Source organism: Emydura macquarii, unplaced genomic scaffold (assembly GCF_026122565.2).
Source record: "Emydura macquarii macquarii isolate MOO-44397 ecotype Brisbane River unplaced genomic scaffold, CSIRO-AGI_Emac_v2 contig_2768, whole genome shotgun sequence".
NCBI classification, from domain to species: domain Eukaryota; kingdom Metazoa; phylum Chordata; order Testudines; family Chelidae; genus Emydura; species Emydura macquarii.
Genome location: NW_027132905.1, coordinates 42449610 through 42467191, shown reverse-complemented (window position 1 = coordinate 42467191; position 17582 = coordinate 42449610). Strand labels below are relative to the sequence as shown.

The 17582-nt window shown below is 45.3% G+C and overlaps 1 protein-coding gene across 3 annotated transcripts in view; it reads right to left on the bottom strand.

Annotated features, from left to right (window-relative positions):
* Positions 1–10037: 10037 nt before the first annotated feature.
* DVL1 (dishevelled segment polarity protein 1) overlaps positions 10038–17582 on the bottom strand; it is a 182778-nt gene continuing 175233 nt past the window's right edge. For 2 of the 3 annotated variants that reach the window (XM_067567248.1, XM_067567249.1), the window contains exon 15: positions 10038–14609. In XM_067567248.1, the coding sequence (XP_067423349.1) occupies positions 14191–14609 (419 nt within the window). In that variant the 3' untranslated portion in view covers positions 10038–14190. Of the gene's footprint in view, positions 14610–16460; positions 16523–17582 lie in introns of those variants that run through there. The other variant, XM_067567250.1, reaches the window with a different exon arrangement.

Here is a 17582-nt window from a genome sequence, read left to right as displayed (position 1 = left end):
ACCAGACCTCTTCTATTCTGCTGTTAAATAGAAGCTGGGAGGGCTTTAAATATTAGCGAGGATGGCTTGGTTTGTAATGAATCCAGGGGCTGCAGTCAAAAGACACAATTACTGTGTAAATTACACACACACACCCTGCCTGGTGGACTGAAGACTAGAACATTTTCAGCTCCAAAAATCACAGGGTTCTGATGCGTGAGCTAAAGGAAATTGCCCCAGGCGATGGTAGTAGTAGGTCCCACGTGCTCATGGGCAAACAATAAGCAGAGGGAGGTGCTGCTCATTCAGTCACCCCACAAAGCCACCAGGTTCCATTCAGCAAGCATCCTAAGGTTCTGATACTTCTCTGCATGCTTCTCTGAACCTCTCAGATGTGCACATCTGAGCTGGAAACCTCACCAGACCCAGCTCCCGCAAAGATTGCCAGGATTTCCCGCTTTTAGTCAGGGCAGAAATAAAAGCCAACAGACTTCTCTCGTGCTATTTCTGTACATCCATTTCCAATCCTGACCAGAGCATGGAAATGCAGGAGAGGCCATAGAAATAAAGTATAGCAGAGAGTGAGGGAGAAGAGGATTTTCCCTCATGGAAGAAGCAGGTGCTTAACACCCCTCAAGTTTCAACTGGGCTAGAGGACCAGACAGACCAGGAATTGCAGAGTACATATATATGGATCCTAAACTATCGCCTCAAAACATGTACCGTGGCAGCATGGATGAGGGAGATAAAACCCACTGAAATGCCTCTGTTTGCTGCTAGGGTGAGAACCAAGTAGAATCATATTCAGCACCACTTCGAGGATCAAGCTCCTCTAGTCCCAGCAACTAGTTTAAAGTCTAGAGTTTGCTTCTATCTTCCATCATCCTGGATACTTCTTGGTATATTTTTGCTCTGTTCCTAGTGCCCACGTTTGCTTGCAACACATGGGTTTTGTAACTAAGGTTCGTGTAACAGGAATGCATCTATTTCTACACATTTCTGGGTTTATTAAAAAGTAACAAATCCAAGACATTCCGCAGCCTGGGATTTATTTTGTAGAAGTTACAGTTAATGACATCATTTCACCACCTAAATCAGCCACCAAAGTGGCCACCGCCATCTTTAATATGAGATAAGTCCCACACAGACTACTGGATCCATCTCACACCAATAGAGAATATTTTATGCTGGAATCTAACATTTCTTTGTGCTGCCTTTTTGCATTGAAGATGAGGGTGGCTCCAATCTGCTCTATCTCCAAGTTAGTTTCTTGGAAAATTGCCATTGTGGCCTTGGGTTGGGCAATTTTTGCCTGCTTTTGATTTCACATTGAGGTATACATGGAAGGAAGGCCAGAGACATGGGAGGGGAAGATACAGGAGTACAAGAGTAGTTCAGACCTGAAATGGGGGGGGGGGGAGGTGGAAACGGAGGAATTGGGACAGAATAATTTTTTCCCTCATAACTGCTATAAATCAAGGCTGGAATCCCATCTGAGGATTCTGGTAACGAGCTTTCCTCTTACCATTTATACCTTCCCCGCTCCCCCGGATTCTTCAGTATATAGGTGAGTGTGCTATTCTTTATCTATAGCTATCACTGTAGATATCTGTCATGAAGCCGCTAGATCTAGTTTAAGGGGAAATCTCTGGAATGATACAAGGAACATATTAATCGTCCACATTTGCTCTAGTTTATTTTTCACCAAACTGCCTTTGCAAAGAACATGAAAATGAAGTGGAAATAGAAAATGCAAATCTTGTCATCCCCAGTCAGAGCAAAACACTCCCGCAGCCTCCACAAACATGCAAAGGATCAGCCAAGAGACTCACTCCTCCTCTAATGGGACAGTTTGCAGTGGGATAAAATAGCAAACCCATTGTTGCCAATTATGAACTATATGTAAAAAACCCCACCTGTTCATAAAACAGGCCCAGGAATTACCAGACCATCTCAGAGCAGTGGTCTGTCTAAGCAGCTTTTTCAGAGGAAGATGTAGGAAACCCTATAATGGACAATTGCGGAATAACCAGCTCATAGAATGAATTCCTTCCGAGCTGCTTTATTTCTGAGACATTTAAAAAAAAAATCCTATCCATTGTAAATGGATGTTTTCATTGTCCACATAGTTGTTCAAATCCTTTTTGAAACCCTATCAAGCTCTTGGCATATTTAGTTGCAATGAGTTCCACAGGCCAATTATTGTGTTGTAAGAAAAATCATGTAGTGGTTTGTCAGCCTATTATAAGCATCAGTCTTTGCTCCTTCAGTTCAGCCCATTTCATATTAGCCACATCCAAACCCTAAAGATACGATTTTCTGTACAGCTGTATTAATGGAACTAGATAGGAGCAAACACAAATAGTAAGAATCACTACTTCTGTAGGCTCACTCAAGGATGCACTGAACAGAGCTCTCAAAAATGGGTGTATGCTTATCCCTACTTGCCATCTCAGAACCGTGCAGTAAAGATGTATCACTAAAAGCACACATGTATATGAAATACATTTAAGAATTTAACATGTGCTTTGTATAATGGGCAGTGTGTATGTGCTAAATTCCTAAAAAACTATTTAAAAAAAATTAAAAATATAAGCCAGCCGCCAGTAAATAAATCTAAACGTAATGTAAGTGTTCTTTACACCAGCACTCATACATGTTATTTGCCAAAAACAAAAAATATACAGTTTTAATTTCGCATTTGACAAACTTTTCTGTAAACCTTGGCCTTAATTAGTCTGACCTGACTAACCACCTACTTAAAAAGATCACGGTGACTCAGTTTTTGCAGCAACCCCCAAAAAATATTAAAAAACGCACCATCCAAATCTCCCATGCTAATAAAAATGCTAAAAATGGCCACAGCTAAAAAAACCATGACAGCTTATCACTGGTATAATATTTTCACAGGTTGGTCTCCTACAGCCAAAGGCATATTGTCTATTGCTTTCCAACCATTGTTAATTATACTAATATATAATTTTCAGTTATGTCTGTTTAAATAGCATGTGCATTATGTGCTGTTAAATAAAAAAAATATATGCTAAACTAAAACCTCATGCTAAAATCAACTCACGGTACATAGCTTTAAAACAACTAAAAATAACCCATCCCACTTGTTAAGTTGAAGCGTCAAAAGGGAAATAATGTTAGATCCAAGGCTTGATTCTGTTATATTAATTCTATGTAAAATACCCTTATTCTTTTAGTATGTTAACAAACCACCACAGCAGTCTCTGTGAGGCTTTACATTTTGGCCATGTAGGGTGATCTGTTCACTATTGATAAGTTTGTATAAAACTACCATCTGTTTATTTAAAACTAACATCTGGTCATTGATTATCCTGTTTGTAAAGTTACCAAAGATCATTCTGTAAAACTGTTGCTATTATTAAAATACACGTTTTTAAATCACTGCTTAAAATAACATCAGCAAATGTTCTAAAACAAAAACATTCAATATTAAATACAAATATTTTATAATAAATATTTTAAATAAAAAAAAGTTATTTCTAAAAAACACTTGTGTCTTCCAGTTACACGTTTTAAATAAATATTAAAAAATTAAAATATAAATAATACATATATATAAAACCAAAAAAAAAAAAAAAAAAAAAAAAAAAAGGCTCCAATGTTCAAAAAAATAAAAAAACAACTTTTACCCAAATGGCCAAAAACTGCCCACCCTAATAACCCTAAAATCCACCTAAAAAAACCGCCAAAAACAAAATAAACTATAAAAAACAACAATAGTCGTTGCTTATAAATCATAAATAATTAATAATCACACCAAAGTACAAATGCAGCATAATAAAGTAAAACCCATAAAATAGCACAAAAGCTACCCCTATAAAAGAAACAAAAAAATAAGGACTTTGGGTTTGGTTCTATAATCATCCTCCAGGAGCATCGGTGCGCACCAGCAGACCTCTGCTCCCTCCCTCGTGTCTTAGCCAACTGGTCAGTAAACTAACACAAGCAACTAAGGCTGGTAACTATACTTCATCTCTGTAAAACCTTGTGTGTATGTGTGTAAAAGTGTGCAAGCAATTGCTTTTTTAAAGTTTTATATTCCCAAGAAACATGGCATATTGCCTTGTCCCCCTAAATAAAATCCTGCTGTTTATTTTATAAGTATAAAACTTCCACTTTCTATCTCTGTAGCTAGCTATAAGCCTTCAGACCTTAGAACTGATCTTTCCTCCAAGTGCCTTTTTAACTCATTTCTAATATATGGATTGCTCCAGAAGCATCTGCTGCCTGTGCAAAGCATTCTACACATGATTCACACTCTGCATAGAGAGAGACACCCTCTATGGAGGAGGACGGGGAAGCAGAGAGGAAATGTACAATCTACGTATTGCAAAAGTTACAAAATTCAAGAGAGGGAAAGGTTTGATCCCATAGGAAACAAATGCATTAAAAACAATACCCCTCTCTGAAATTCAAAATATGCCTGAAACAAAAACCGGACAGTGATTCTTCTGTTACCTGTCAGCTGCTTCTGATACTTCACTTAATGTTTTCTTAACAAGAGGTCGAACTCTATTACAGAATACCCCATTTGTGCTCCAAGGGCCATGAGGCCTTTCTCGAAAGCCCACTGGAGTCAATGGAATGACTCTCAATTCACAGGATTAGGTGCTTTGCTGAATCAGGGTTTTAATGACAGCAGGCGGGCAAGATCTCCCTGCCACTCAGTGGCGCCTTCGGTTTGTATTCGAGGGGCAATCTACATTCAGGCTATTTACCGCACTACAAAACCACAGTGAATATTAGGGGCCTCCTCCAAAGCCCACTGCAGTCCATGGAAGTCATGCCATTAACGGGAATGACTCTTAAGGAGGAGTGACTTGCAACTTCTCTTGGCAGCATGGATACTGGTCCCTTTGGGCCAGATTTGCAAATATCGAAAGATGCAGATAACATGTCTCGTGGGATTCACAAATGGCACAGACCCCGATTAGGTGCCTAACTCCCATCGAAAGTCAACGAGCGTTCGGACCCTTGCAAATCTCACTAGGCACCTACCTGCATCTTTGGGTACCTAAATGCCTTTGTTGTAAAATCTAAATGAACACATCACCCTCCCAATTCACTCCCCGCCCTGGAGCAGCAGCATCTGGACGTGCTCTGATGTCACTGCATCCCATTTTGCTGAATGTTAGTCCCCTTCCGGAGGCAGGGCTGGGAAGCCTGTTGAAAAGGAAGATCTCAGCGCTCTTAAATCCTGCTCAGAAGGCACAGCCACATGACCACCTTGGCCCCGGGGAGCAGCTTCTTTTTCCCATTCAAAGCAGGAGGGGAGGAAGGAGTGAGAGAGCAACAGCAGGGCAGAAGAGAAAGAGGAGGGCTAGAATCCCAGGAGTGAAAGGGGGCATCAGATGTGTGGATCTGAAGGAAGGAAGAGGGTTAAGTTTGCAGAAAAAGTGTCGTCATGATGCAAAGCTGGTGCTGACATACCGCCGTGTTGGGCACTGTGTTTAGGTAGATTAGATAGATTTGATGAGTTTTGAGGGGTTTATAGGATTAGGATGATCCTAGAATAATCTAATCTAATCAACTAATCTGTTGTTTAGGATGATCTGTTCCATGCGACGTAGGCAAAATGCACGTATGGTTATCCAAAGCTAGGTGTGTGATGCAAGGTCCTTTCATTTTGTGCATCCCTATGCCTGCCCCACCCGCAAACAACACCCCACAGTACAATACAGATCAGATTATCTAGCTTTGAAATAATATGGCTCCCTTATTCCTCCCATGCCCCCCAAGAAGACACATGCTATGAAATAATCCAGATTAAATGAGGCACTCTTTGTGATGAAGGATCTGACTCATTAATGGTGCTATAAATGGAGATGATAAATATATATATATAAAATAAATTAAAACATTGATTACTGGAAAAAATGGACACTGGAAATACCACTGCTCTAATTTTTAAAAGTCATTTAGGTATCCGAACACTCAATTCCCAATAATTTTAGGTATCACTTGAAGGCTCAGTCTATACCTAAAAAATAAACCAGCTGCACTGGGAACTTCCAGAGACATTGCCGGATTCAGCAACAGCAGCAGTTTGTCTATTTTATGATCAGTTAATGAGATGAAATAGTTAATAGATAGCATCAGCATAGGGGATGCTTTGGAACAGTTAAGGTCCGTGGGCTTGACCCTAGCTCCCACTGGAGATGATGGTGAAACTAGCACTGACTGCAGTGGAGCAGGATCAAGCCACTGAATTAGCCTGGAAGCCAACAAACGAAGCAAACGCAGACTAGCTCTTACAGAGTGGCAATGGAATCAAGAACAACCACTTTGTCATGGGTTGCAGCCCACGACAGCTTATGCCCGCAGAAATTTGTTAGTCTTTAAGGTGCTAAATGGCTCTCGTTTTCGCTGTATACAGACTAACACGGCGACCCCTCTGGAACTTTTCACAATGGAATCAATGAAACCAAACCAGGGTGGTGGCCACTGGACACATTTAAAGCACTGTGCGGGCCACTCCACCAGCATTCAGAGGTTTGTTGGTTTCTCCTGCCATCCATTGATTGGGGTGTTTGTGCTTTGGGCAATTTACTTACTATTTGTTCTTTCAATCGAGTGGCACTTCGGTTTTGTCATATTATAGATCAGATGGATAAACGCACAGGTTGGCTGCACAGCTATTGAATCACATCCCAGAGGATTGCCTCACTCTCAGTTGAATAGCGGTGGCTATATTCTCTAAGCTGGATTCTCCTCTCAATTGCAGTGTAATCAGGAGTAACGCCACTGAAGTTAATGGGGTTATGTGGGTTTAAAACTAGGGCAAGCGTGATTCCAATCAGACCCATTGTCCACCACTGACAGGTTTAAAATTGTCTTGATATCGCCCTGTTTGAGAAATAAATGCATTCTTATTACTACAATAGAGGTATCAGAGCCCAGGCTGCAGAAGAATGTGTCCAAGTTCGTTCCTTGCTTGGGGTCTCTTCTCCAAACAGTGCAGGGGGATGTCTAGCCCTGCTGGCCGCTGGCAGTATGTCTGATCAGTACCTTGGATAGTTGCTGTTTATTAGCTGTTGCCGATGGTGAAAGGTCGGAGCCATTGGGACACTAAAGTGAGTGAAAACACACGTTCTCTCACTCTAACCCTTTTTGAGGACAGATTTACTTCCATTGCTCTGGGTTTGCGCCTCACTTGCCAAGCAGCTCAGTGCATCATCTAGCCCCATAGTCGTCTCTCCTGTGAATTCCTCTGTCTTTTTCCTGCCGCAGCGCCCCTTGAGATCACAATAGCTATAATAATAATAATAATACCACCTAGCGCTTGCAAGTGCTTTACAAAGGAGGTCAGTATCATTATCTCCAATCTACACCTGGTGAAACTGAGGCATGGGGCGATCAGGTGACTTGCCCAAGGTCACCGAGTGTCAGAGCTGTGACTAGAATGCTGGTTTCCTGGGGCCCGGTCCAGCGTTCTATCTCCTAGGCCAGATTGCCTCCACCTACAGAGAGGACAGTGGGTTTGAAACTGCATCTGATGGGACCTTTGCTCCCAGGGGCCTCAGCACAGCCTGGAAATCTAGGCACCCAAAGCTGGATGACTTATCTTTTGGGGCAATCAAAATACTCTGATCTGAAATATACAAGCAGCATTTCATTGCCCAGCTTGGGGACCGAACTGATCACTGTCTTTGCATGACCAATGCCTGTTTGCAAGCACACCCCACAGCGTAGGGAGCCCAAAAATTAAGCACCCCAAAATTCAACCGTGTGAAGTTAAGGTGGGCAGAAGAGAGCGTGGCATTAAAGGGGAGCCGGTGTGGATGCATCACCTTCAAAGCAGCAGGGCTGGAGGTGCCAAGCAGAGGTGGGTGGCAGTCACACTCCATGGATAACGCAGATGACCGAGGCCCTTTCCACAGGGAGCTAGAACAGCAGCGAAGGGGTGGGGGTAGAGTGGGTGGAGATCTACCTGAGCAGAGGGTGACCTTCGCTTCCAACATTTGCTGTCTCTTCTGCATGTAAATGGGGCCAAAACGCCTTGTAGTGGGTGAGAGACGTATTCCCCTCTCCATACACCTCTGCAGAATGTCTTTCTTCTCTCGCTCTGACCTTTTCTTCCTTCAGCCGTGTTTTACACCTTCACTCTCTACACACACCCCCTTTGGCCCCAGCTGTCTCTCTCTGCCCCTCAGAAGGTGACATGGCCTGGGGTCTGCAGTGATGGCTCCATGGGGCTGGGCACGAGATCAATATTTGCCCCTGTGAATCTACATTAAAATGTAACAGTCCTATCTGAAAGTGCCTTCAGTGAGTCCCACTCAAAAGTACCTAAGGTAGAACCTTCTGGAAGCAAGAAGCCTTTTTTCTGAGAGCTCCCCATTTTATTTTTTTCCCCACTTGGAAGTTGGTCCGAAGTTTCTGACATCTTTGGTCTTTTATCAGCTAGTCACTAAGTTGCACAAAAATTATCCCATCAATTTAATTCCCTTGACGACTGGACATAAACAGACATTAATCTATGGGACACGCTGAACACATTCGAGAAACAGGAAGTTTGCAATGCATCATATACACAACTCTTCCTTTGGATTTCTTGCATACTGAAGTTCTTTTGGAAAGGTAGGAGCCGGTGCATGTGGCAATACAGAAATCTGTGTGTGTGGGACTTCTTGTGGAGTAAGCTGCTTACTCAGCACAAGTCAAGGTATCAGAATCTGGCTTTATGGATGGAAGTCCCCATCATCAGAGACTGTACTCAAGGCTACGTGGTCATTTGTGAGATGATCCAAGTGACGATTTCACGACCATGCAGCAGTTTGTCATTTTCAATCAGCATTTTCAAAAGAGGAAAGAAATACCGGCCCCGTTCCCCTCCCACTGACACCAGAGCAACTCTGGACTGTGCTTTAAATCGGGATTAGTATCCAACGTTTAGCCAAATTCCTCTCAGCTCCCTCCAAACTGCCCTTCACAGGCACGCAGGGCTTGGAAGACAGAAGAGCTGGGAAAATTCTTCTGCACACAGCCCAGGGAAGGGGTCTCCAGTCCATATCGGCTACAGGGCAGTACTAGCCATGACAGGCCCACGGGGTGTTTAGGGGTTTCCTAATGGTTCCATGATGACTGTGAGCAACCCCCAGTTCTGTTGGCTCTTTGCAGCCTAGGAGGGGGAGTCTATCCCCATCATGCAATAGGGAGAATCCCTGTGCAAGGCCTTATCAGTCAAATCAGGCTTTATAGGAAGAGAGGACGGATCTCTTTATGCTGCTTATCAAAGGCACTTGGGTAGGGTTTCCTCTCTACACTCACTTCCTAGGTCTGCAATCTGGCATCCTGCAGGATCCCGGTTTCCGTCTCACCTGGGGCAGTTGTGCAGAGTCCAGAACAAAGTGAGTCTAGCCACAGGACCACGTTAGTGGGTTCAGACAGTGGGAAATATTTCTCATTCACTTCTTGGGTTTGCAGCTCAGACACCTTGTTCCAACCTGGGCCCAGGACTCATAACACCCTGGTCCATCTAATGCAAAATATCCCACCATCTACATTATCCTTGTGCTCCCACAAGCTTTGCCTACTTCTTCCTTCCCAAAGGCAGGCTCAGGAAGAGGGAAGAGATATGCTAATTAATCCAGCCTCCTCTCTTTTAAAGAGACAAGCATGCTTTCTGCTCAAATGCACTGGTTACAAGCTCAGGGCCCGGCTGTCAGAAATACTGAGCACAGCCAGTAACTCCTGGGCTCTTCTCTTTTCACTCATTGTCCTGCATCTGGACAGTCAGGCATCTGGATTCTATTCCCACCTCTTATTTAACTCATTTAACTTCTGTGCCTCTATGTACTCACCTTAGCTCCCTTGAACCATACACCTTAGTATCTGAGCATCTGGAGAAATGACTACTAATTCCAGTTTCCTGCTCTGACCTCCAGACCACATTTCTGCCTATCAACTGGACAGAATACTTACCTCCCCTAAGGGGGGAGCTCTAAGATGTGACGGAGATCCCTGGATGGTAGGTGCTACAGAAGTGCAAAGAATCCTCATCAATAAAGGGAAGACACTGGGTGCAGTTGTCACATAAAATTAAAAGCTTTTTTAGTGTTTAAAATAGCATTTACACATAAGCAGCTATATATTAACTATACAGACACTTGGGTTTTAATACAATATCTACAAAAAAAAAGAATTCAATTATGCAATAGACATTTAACAGGAACAGTGCAGTCCATGCTAGTAAAAGGTTACTCTCGGAGTAGAACCAATACTAGAATAGGTGATAGTCTGGGTTTTCATTATTTAAAATCGTTTAACGTTTTCCCCCTCTACTGTACATAAATTCTTTACATGTATTTCTAATCACTGATTAGAATTAATTTTTTTAAAGTCAATCTTATTACAATCCAGTTAAATGCAAAACAAAAACAATTACATCAACTCATCAGCTGTCAGTCTCAAGATGGGACTGCCAATTTGACAAAAACAACAAAAGTATCAAAATTCAGCGCCTGGGCATCATTGTTTGCCATCCAATATACCTTTGGATAAAGGTGTCCAGGGACTATTACCTCTGAAAAGCAAATGTGTTAACACGAGGTCAAAAGACAACAGCAGTGCCTTTAAGACTCTAATAAACCATTTGCCAAAATCTTACTCCTTAGAGAGTTGTATGAATACATTAGGTGGGTGCATTACCCTGACATTCCGGTAGGAGGCACCATCCCAAACCCTTAGCCACATACATTATCTCTAATCCACAAAACACACCTGTTAGTCCTTATTAATTGCTGTTGACAGGAATGAATAAATAATAGTGCAAGTCCAGCTGCAGCGCACAGGCAGATTTTGTTAGTTCTCACTTTTTTTTCCCCTCCTCCAGAATTCAAATACTGTTTCAGACCCCTGTTATGAGGCCAGCTTGTCATTTTAACCCCTTTAGTGTCACATCCTTCACGTGGTGAGCCCATTACTTTTCATTGCAGTGGGAGGAGGACAGGTCAAGTATACATTCTAGAGCCGTGCTAGCTCCCTGACCTTAAAAGGAGCAAACTAACTGGGCTCTGCGGAGAAACTAGATGCTTTTTAAGGGCCTGACCCTTCAGCTGTTCACCACCTGGTGTAGCACTTACGACTGCCTCATTGACTTCAAGGGCACTTCTCTCTGGAGGAAGCACTCCACCGGGTAGTATACGCTGGCAAAATTAAGCCCAGGCTTCAGAGATAAACTTTTACCTATTTAAAGGCATCAGCAGGATTTTGAAGATCTTCTCCCTCCATTCACCCATGAATAAGTGAAACATTCTGCGCCTGGTTCCCCCCTTACTCCTCCTGCCCTCTCCATAGACTTCAGTGGAGTTATTCTGTGATCCACTAAGGGAAGGGGGAGGGGAATCAGGCCCTGTGTATTATACAGAAGCCGTGAGGTATTGCACCATTGATAGAACGGGCACGAACATTCCTCCCATGGCTCTTCAGGGAACAGAAGAATCTAAATGCTGTTCATTGTTGAATAACCTGCCATCACACACACAGCAGCGCATATTTTGCCTGAACTGGGTGCTTGATCTCAGCTGGAGCCAGTTTGGATAGAATCAGGTTGATTCCTAATCCACAGTCAAAGCCAGACTTGGCAGCCTGCATCCTTCAGCAGATGAGCGCCTTCCCACACCTACCATATGGACTGTGTCAGCCTGCTTCCAGAGTCACCCATGCACACGGAAATACGTAACACAATCATTTCAACACAGCAGAAAAGGCCAACAGGACACAGCAGTTTTTCTGCCAAAAGCACTTACCACAACAAGAACATAAAGAAAAAAATACAGCAAGTGTGTATCTGCAACTGCTGAAAAGACATACAAGGAAATAAAACACTTGGATTAAAGCTCAGCCTACAATCACCCCCCCTTCTGTATGCCCCACCAGATTAATACTACAATCTTTTTCCCTGATCCCATAACTTTTGCTTTCAGATAAAGTGAGCCTGAAAAAAATAAATAAGTAAGCAGAGAAGTAAAAAACTGTTTTAAAAGCAGAACCACCAGAGATTGTCAATACAGTCACAGACTTTTCTTCTTTTTTTTTTTTTTTTTTAAACAGCGTCTCCTTGAGATTCAGCAAAAGTAAGGGATGATTTACCCTGATTTCTTTGATTGCTTTAAAGTTTGATTTTTTTTAACATGAATTTCTGAGTGTAATTAGTATTTGTGCGGCTATGCCTAAGTGCAAAATGAATAAGAACCTTGCTGAATAGCTCCATGTTTTAAAAGGATCATGACATTTTATATTGGCCAACCAGCAACTTTGCCACTTAGCCGGTATATGTGCGGGACCTAGATGAGTCTCAATGAAAGCTGTGCTTTCAGAAAAACAGCTGGGTGATGCTAGCAAATGGGTGACTTAGGAAAAGGGATTTAGACAGGCAGAAGCCTAAAGGCTTGTCTAAACGAGGAGTTGGGCGTGTGGCAAGCTGGAGTGTAATTGCCACTGTGCAGGGAGAGTTCCCTAGTGTGCACTGATGAATGGCTGGGGAAACACTAGGGAACTTTGAGGGTGCAACAGCAGGGTCCACATGGTCATGAAGTGCTGCAGATACACACCCCAGCTTGCCATGTGCTAACTGTTTATTTAGACATGCCCCAAGACACTCTGACTATCAGGTTGCTCTGTGCCTTAAGTCGCTTTTGAAAAGGAGACCCGCGATCCTAAGTCAGTTAGCTACTTTTGCAAGTTTTATCCTTTGTCTTTTTCTAATTCCACTAAGAAAAGCAAAAGAGAAAGCTGTGGCAGCCGCCCCTGGCTGCATGACATGATAAATAGACTGCTTGGGAAGTCACTAGTGCTGCAGCAGGATTACAAGGGAACATGAAATCACAGCAGCATACAGCTATACATCTTTTCTTCTACATGCCAACAACAATGCAAGGAACATAGCAGGGGGGACCTTCATACTGCGGGAAAATCTTTTATATACAGTGAAGTGTGATTTAAGCACCTATCCTCAAATCCATCAGGAAAAGCTGACTAATAGAGGTGGGTTTTAATTGAAGGTCCAACAACATAGGACTGAAATCCTTGGAGAAGGGTGACAGCAGAGGCTTAAGAGAAAGCTGCCTGCTGGGAGTGGGACCCTTGGCCCAGGTTTCAGTGTGCATCGAGTATAAAGATTAATCCACTTTAGCATTTATGAGCTGTTCATAAAAGCATTTCCCTTACCACCTTTACTAACCACTAGTCCTGTCTGCCTTCAGAATGCACCCACTTGGTAACCATTTCCGCTGCAAATGGCCAACCCCACAATTTTGACTTACTGCAGAGGTGAACCTGGGAAGGGTAAGGCCGAGAAGATCTTATTCAGAACCCAAGAGGAAAAGGCAGCTGCCACAATTAGCAGCAAAGCCACTGAGATGGGAAGGAATAGGATGAATATCCCCTCTTTATCTTGCATAATCAGATAGCGACAACTGCGCCACTGCTGCAGGAACAACCTTTACAACAGCAACGTTACAACCAGACAAAAATGGACATGCCCCATCATCAGGGGTGTCATGATTGTGATAAGGTGGTGTCAAAATGAAAGACAATTCTCTTTACTCAGCAGAGGAAGGTAGGGCTCTACATCGAATCAGATCTTTGCCTACTGCTGGAAATTTGGCTCTGTGCCTGCCCGTTTTTACATATCACCCATACGCTTTCAGGCGTCACAGCCACTTGTGTTGTGTTTTGCTATATACCACGCATGTGAGAGAGAAATCAATCACAGTAGCCAGTGTTTCTGGTAAGACAAAGAGAGAGAGAAAAAAAATAAAGGTGCTAATGATGCATTACTGGAAATTTAGAAGTCATATGATATAATAGTCTTGAATCAGCCAAGAATATGCACTAACTGCACTGAAAGTAGGTGCCACAATGACCAAAGCTTGTTAGGCTGTGAATATACAGTCATCAATCACATTAAAAAAACATGGGGAGAAAGGGGGAGAAAAGGAGGAAAGAAAAGATGCCATCGATTTGCTGATTTTAACAATCCCAGGTGATTTTTTTTTTTTTTTGCAACACACGATTGAGATGCAGGAAGGTGTTCCATGCAAGACAGGCAAGCTTTCTTTCTTAAAGTGTTCGGCAACAATCCCCCCCGACCCCCAAAACCAAAACCCCAACATCAACAAAATCAAGCCCCTCCCTCCCCTCCCCCCCCAAAACAGAGTCTGAAGGCACTTCCGCTCACATGATGTCAACAAAGAATTCGCAAGGGTTGCCCATCGCCTTCTGGAAGGACTGCCGGCTCCCCGTCAGCTCTGGAGGAACGGAACTTAGTTCTCTAACGGGAGGCCCACCGGGTGGTCCGCTTGTCCCGTAGACTTTGGAGCCTCGCTTTGGCAGGTTGTAGAGGGGCGGGACCCCCGGAGGCCCGTACGAATGGTGGCTGTGGTGGCTTCTCTCGCTGTGGGTGGCAGAGACGTGACTCCGGTGGCTAAGTTGGCTGACGGGCCGTTCGCGCCGCACGATGCTGGCTCCGCCCCCACTGTGGGCGGTGTGGTCGGATTCGCTGCCGCTTCCGGCTGACTTGCGGTCCTTCTCCCTGCCGAGAGCTCTCCGGCTCTTCTCGCTGTTGCTCCGATTCGAGCCGCTGCTCTTGCTTCCTGTGGATGGCGAGCGACAGGAACAGAGAGGGAGGGTTAGTCAGTCATGTTTCTGCCTCTCCCCATTCGTCAACGCCTCCTGAAACCCCACGGTGGCAACAATGACAATGGCCAACTCTGGCCCACGTCAAGCACAGCATGCTATGGATGGCTACACGACACCTGCTAGAACAAAGCTGAGAAGGCGGTGGGCATGCAAGGATACACACAGACCCTCCACAGCTAGCCCGGTGAAAGCATTGGCTAGCCTAAAACGAGAGCCTGAAACCCATCTGCTTCCACGCCACCCCACTGGCTGGAGGCTGGTACAGAGAGAAGGAAAAGACGAAAAGGCAGGAAATGGAGGGATGAGGGGCTTCTATTCTTAAACCCAAATTAGGTTCCTTCTAACACTGTGATTGACTCCATGCGTGGATGTCAGAAACCCCGACACAGAAATGGGTTATCCTGCCAGGGAACTTCTTCTTCAAAAGGAAGCTCGTCTGGTCTTTTCTGGATCAGTCTTTGGTAAGAAAAGCAGATTCAAATTAAGGGCCTGAGCCAAACCCGCGGATGTCAACAGAAGTCCTTCTATTTGCTTCGGTGGCATTAGGGTCTGAACCATAGGCAGATTCCTACATAACCCGTCATTGTTTTGCGTGTTTTGTGGTTGTAGTGGCCTTCACAGGCCAGCGTGTCGCGTTGTTACATGGAGATTGCCATGTACCATGCAAATGCCTCTAGACAGATGTTCTCAACAGAGGCTGTATAAATCCCTCTGAAAAATGATGCCTGTGCACAAACTCCACAGCCTCGTAACAATGGGCCAGACTCTGAATTTGAACAAATGCTTGCTACTCCTCTGAAGTCCTCACAGCACTGATGGTTAATGCAATGGAAGACAAGAGAGAAGAGAGGATCATAGGTACTCCTATTGCTAGGCACGGCTCTCCTTCCGCTGATGAGATTCTAGTGCAAAACTGAGAAAAGGCAAACAAAGGAGATGGAGGAAAGAAAATCAGGCTGGCCTGGCCCGGCCCGGTGTAGTAGAGAGCTCAAAGTCTCCCGCAGAGCGCAACAGTGGTGTACCGAGGGGCGGCCAGGGGCCTGCCTGCGGTGGGGCGCCGAGCCGGCCCTTCACAACATGCAGGGGATGGAGGAGGCTCTGAGGGGTGCAGAGCCTCCTGCATCCCTCGCCCTCCGCCCGTCGTGAAGGGCTGGCCCAGAGCACACTTACCCGCCGCTCCAGCCTCACAGCCCGGTGCCGGCTCGGATGGGATGGCCTCAACCCCCAGGCTGGGGGGAGGGGCCAGGCAGGCCCTTCACAACACACAGGGGGGGACGGAAGCGGAAGTGGGAGCAGCCGCCCCTCAGCCTCCTGCACCCCTGCCCTCAGCCCGTCACGAAGGGCCGACCTGGTGCTCCCCCCAGGCTGGAGGGGGAGGTGAGGCCATTCCATCCGAGCCGGTGCCTTGCAGCGGGAAAGGCGGGCCCCTTGTGCCAGGTAAGTGCAGGGAGTGGGGGGTGGCAGAACCAAGCCTGAATTTGTGCCCCCCCCTCCTCCTGCAGGTACAGACCCACCCCCTTCCCCGGGGCAGCTGGGGATGGCACCAGGACCCCTCCTGCCCTGCGCCGGGTGTGTTTGTGAGGCCTTGGGGGGGCGCAAATGTAGGCTTGGCTCCCAGGCAACGGAGACCATCCATACACCACTGGAGCACAAGAGAGGTTGAGGACAGAGGCAGCCGCAGAACGTGGAATACCTGAGATGCCGTGTGGACTAGGGGTTGGAGCCCAAGACTAGGAGCCTGCAACTGGTGAATTCTATTCCTAGTCCCCACCAACTGCCCCGTCTGCTTTATGCAAGACACTTAACTGCCGTGTGCTTCAGTTTCCCCATCTACGAACAGCGGTGGTAATATTTACTTCACTGCCACCTGGGGGGGAGGAAGGGGGGCGTTGTAAGGATTGGTTTGCTAAACCCTTGAAAACAAAGTGCTGCATAAATGCTGAGTTTCATCATCAAACATCTCCTAATGAGCTAATAAAAACAGACATCAGAGCATAATTAGGCAGACTGTTCCAGCCCCCACTCCAGGCAGGATAGAGGCCAGCACGACACAGACAGAGACGTCTCACAAGGCAGTGATTGTAATTCATCCCGGAATGAATGGCCCTGTCTCTGCCCATCGCCACCCAAACAATGGCAACCATCACACACATCTGACTGCAAGGTCCTCTGGCAACTGCTTTTCAAAATCAAGAAGCACCTGGACAGAAAGAAATTCCAATGGAGTGGGCCCTTGTTTACAGCAGGAGATCACATTGTGTGGTAACCCTTTGAGCACTAGACAAGTCTCCTTTTCCCCTCAAGTGCCCCAGCGCAATAGCATCAGTTTTCGAGCAGGAATTCCCATGGATCGAGAGCTCAGTTTAAAACCTGATGGCACAAACTGGCCCCTGGATGTTCTCATCCCACGGTCTAGTTCTATGGTGGGCAGGTTATACCGACTCTGTAGTAATGTTCTTAGATTAAAGCTTGAGCCTACGTCAAAGGAAACGTGTCCGTGTGAGCTGCTATTCACGATCAGACCCCAGAACGGAGGCTCACTTACCCCATCAGCACCGTCACTGCTGAAGGTGGCATTGCATTCAGCTTGGTGGGGGTGACAGGAGCTGGACTGACAGCTCTGTAGAACTAAGTCCTCCGTTTACAAAGAACTACATCCTCCCCAGAATAGTACGATTCAGGCAATAGCAGGACAAACTTCCTTTTATTGCCCTTCCAATTCTCCACATCACAAATCCAAATAGACCATCGCCTCTTGAGAGGAGAAGAAAATCCAGTGTCCTTGGCTGGTCTGATGACTGCCAACGAGGTACTGACTGTGTGACATGGACACCCACCTTCCAGATCTGGACAGAGACCTTGCAACTCACTGGTGAGTGAAATCCAGGGATATCCCCTTTGCTGTCCATGGGTCTTTACCAACCTAC